Source organism: Ptychodera flava, chromosome 6 (assembly GCF_041260155.1).
Source record: "Ptychodera flava strain L36383 chromosome 6, AS_Pfla_20210202, whole genome shotgun sequence".
NCBI lineage: Eukaryota > Metazoa > Hemichordata > Enteropneusta > Ptychoderidae > Ptychodera > Ptychodera flava.
Genome location: NC_091933.1, coordinates 43435293 through 43437792, shown reverse-complemented (window position 1 = coordinate 43437792; position 2500 = coordinate 43435293). Strand labels below are relative to the sequence as shown.

Sequence of the window (2500 nt, the reverse complement as noted above, 5' to 3'; positions counted from 1 at the left end):
GACACTGAAACAACAATCGGAGATGAAAAGACAAAGCTGCCGCAGGGTGTTGCAATAAAGGTATAGAATTCATACAATAATGTTCTTTCGACAAGTACAGCAACAACACTTTGCTGCGGCGTACATAGCTTGAGAAAGTAATGTAATGTTGACGCGTCTCATGCATCCAACAGTCCCGCCATGGAAGGTTAAAGAAGTCCCTGTTATGCGGCTATTGTTAAATTCCATTTTGGAATTGAAAAATTGTCAAAAAAGAACAAAGATTGTTCGATGTCATATTTGATATGAATATTCCATGTTCAGTCACAGTTTGCCGAGAGAGGGGTATTTTCGTTTCTGCTAGGAATCATTGCAGTCGTTTTTTTCATGGATGATTGTTTGGCGCCTTTTACATTCGCGTCAGATCGTTTTATTGGCAAGCTGAAATCTATAAAAAACTGATTTGGTGTTCAGAAATAGATTTTTTCAAACAGAAATTTCTCTACACATTTCATGACAATACAACTCAGTTTCATTACACAGCCTTTTTTCTTGATACTAGATAACTAATGGTAACTTCAATTGGGAGAGTGATGCAGGCAGCCAAATATTATCAGATATAAATGTTGAAATTCCAGCAGGTACATAATGTATGTAATTCGCCGATATTTGAGTAGGTCATGAAGTTAACGGTAAACAAGATATTTCAGATTGTAAATTTAAGACGTTCAGTCACCTACGGAGTCGATGTATTCCTTCATATTTGCGAAGTATAATATAAACACTATTGGAACTAATTTGGGAGATAAAGACCTTTCAGTTCTTTAATTTACCAAAAGTGTTAGGTGCCCTGGAAGTTGCTACATTACAAATTACCAATAAAAGAAGTGAATTGCAAAAACGAAAAGTAGATTACCTGAAATTTTGTGATTAAACCAACATTACTACAATTCTCCCAAATCAGTTCTAATCGTGTTTATATACATTGGAACTTCAAGAGTTATCGTTCCATAATATAAGCAGGAGGAGAAGATTGTATTGAAAATCACTTATTGCATTGCTCCATAATGAAGGACGGACACAGAGAGACACTCGTGAAAAACAGATGTATGAGACAAATAACTAAAAAATATAATCGTACCTCTTAGTGGGACAAAATTACATTGTTGTTTTGATTGACTTTAAAAGGACAATTAACAATGATAGTTGGTATAGTTGGCAGCGGCAAGTCGTCCTTATTATCAGCGATGTTGGGAGAAATGATAACTACATCCGGCAGCGTGCTATTTGACAGGTGGGTTAATAGATATCATCAACAGCACATTGTCGAATTGTAGCGGTCGCTGCCCAGGTGTTGAATTGATCGGTCGAACCTTTTATCCTTTAGACCGAGACGTATTTTTTTTCAATAAGATGGTAAACATTTTGCAACCGTGAATTTATCTATCGCTCCTCTAAGGGCACCACAATAAAACAATAGAGTCACGGTAATTTTATCTTATTTGTCAGGATTTTGTAAGTAGTATATATCGTCCGTAAGTCTGAGAAATAAAAAAACATAATAGAGAACGACAAAATATGCTAGATCGTTTCAATTGTATGGATTTCACATTACCTTTTACAGAGAGAAAAGTAAAGTTTCCTACGGTGCTCAGAAGGCTTGGATTCAAAATGCAACATTACGGGAAAACATAGTGTTCGGCGAACCTTATGATCATGAAAGGTGGGACAAAGTTCACCTAATTTACAAGTAAAATGAACTCGTTTGCACTGACGATGGCAATGTTTTTATATATCAAGAGACTAATTTGCCTACCTAATAAATTCACACGGGATTCTATATCCGGAACGACAATAAGATTTAGAAAACTTCGCACAGTTGAAGGTTGTAAATAATATCATTTTGTATCAGTGTATGTCTCTAATTGCGGGTTAGTAAAACTATTGTAATTGGGTCCCTATCTATATACAGTATCTGAAAAATCAAAATTGAATCTTGTGTTTGAGATTCAGACATTACAAGATTTTAGGAATTCAGTCTCGGTTTCAATTTCATAGTTAATGTGTTACATTGTTTAACCAACTTTTATTCATACTTGTAGGCAAACATATTCGGAGTTCTACACATCTAAATCTGTACTCAACAATAAAGGATGAGATTAAGACAACCTTAATCACGTTTTGATTTCATTTCCACAGCTGAGACTAATATACGTGATCGGCACGAGTCGTTTATCTCCATCCCATGTCGTTGCAATTAGTGCATCAATGGAAAATCAGTATATTTTCATTAGGCCAATGATCCATTTCCGGTCTCTCATCAGATACAATACAGTAATTAAAGCGTGTGCCTTGCAACCTGACCTTGACATTCTACCAGCCGGTGACATGACGGAGATTGGTGAGAAAGGTATCAATCTCAGTGGAGGACAGAAACAACGTGTCAGCATTGCCAGGGCATTCTACAACAAATCTGACATCGTTATCTTGGTTCGTAAAATCGCATTACAATTTATTTCTA

At 35.9% G+C, this 2500-nt stretch overlaps 1 protein-coding gene across 1 annotated transcript in view; it reads left to right on the top strand.

Moving 5' to 3' along the window:
• Window positions 1-2500, top strand: part of LOC139134510 (ATP-binding cassette sub-family C member 9-like) — a 23340-nt gene that overhangs the window by 4869 nt on the left and 15971 nt on the right. The window contains exons 5-9 of the mRNA XM_070701369.1: window positions 1-60; window positions 542-620; window positions 1168-1273; window positions 1604-1702; window positions 2304-2469. The exon at window positions 1-60 is cut by the window's left edge and continues 114 nt beyond it. Of these exons, the coding sequence (XP_070557470.1) occupies window positions 1-60; window positions 542-620; window positions 1168-1273; window positions 1604-1702; window positions 2304-2469 (510 nt within the window). The remainder of the gene's footprint in view (window positions 61-541; window positions 621-1167; window positions 1274-1603; window positions 1703-2303; window positions 2470-2500) is intronic.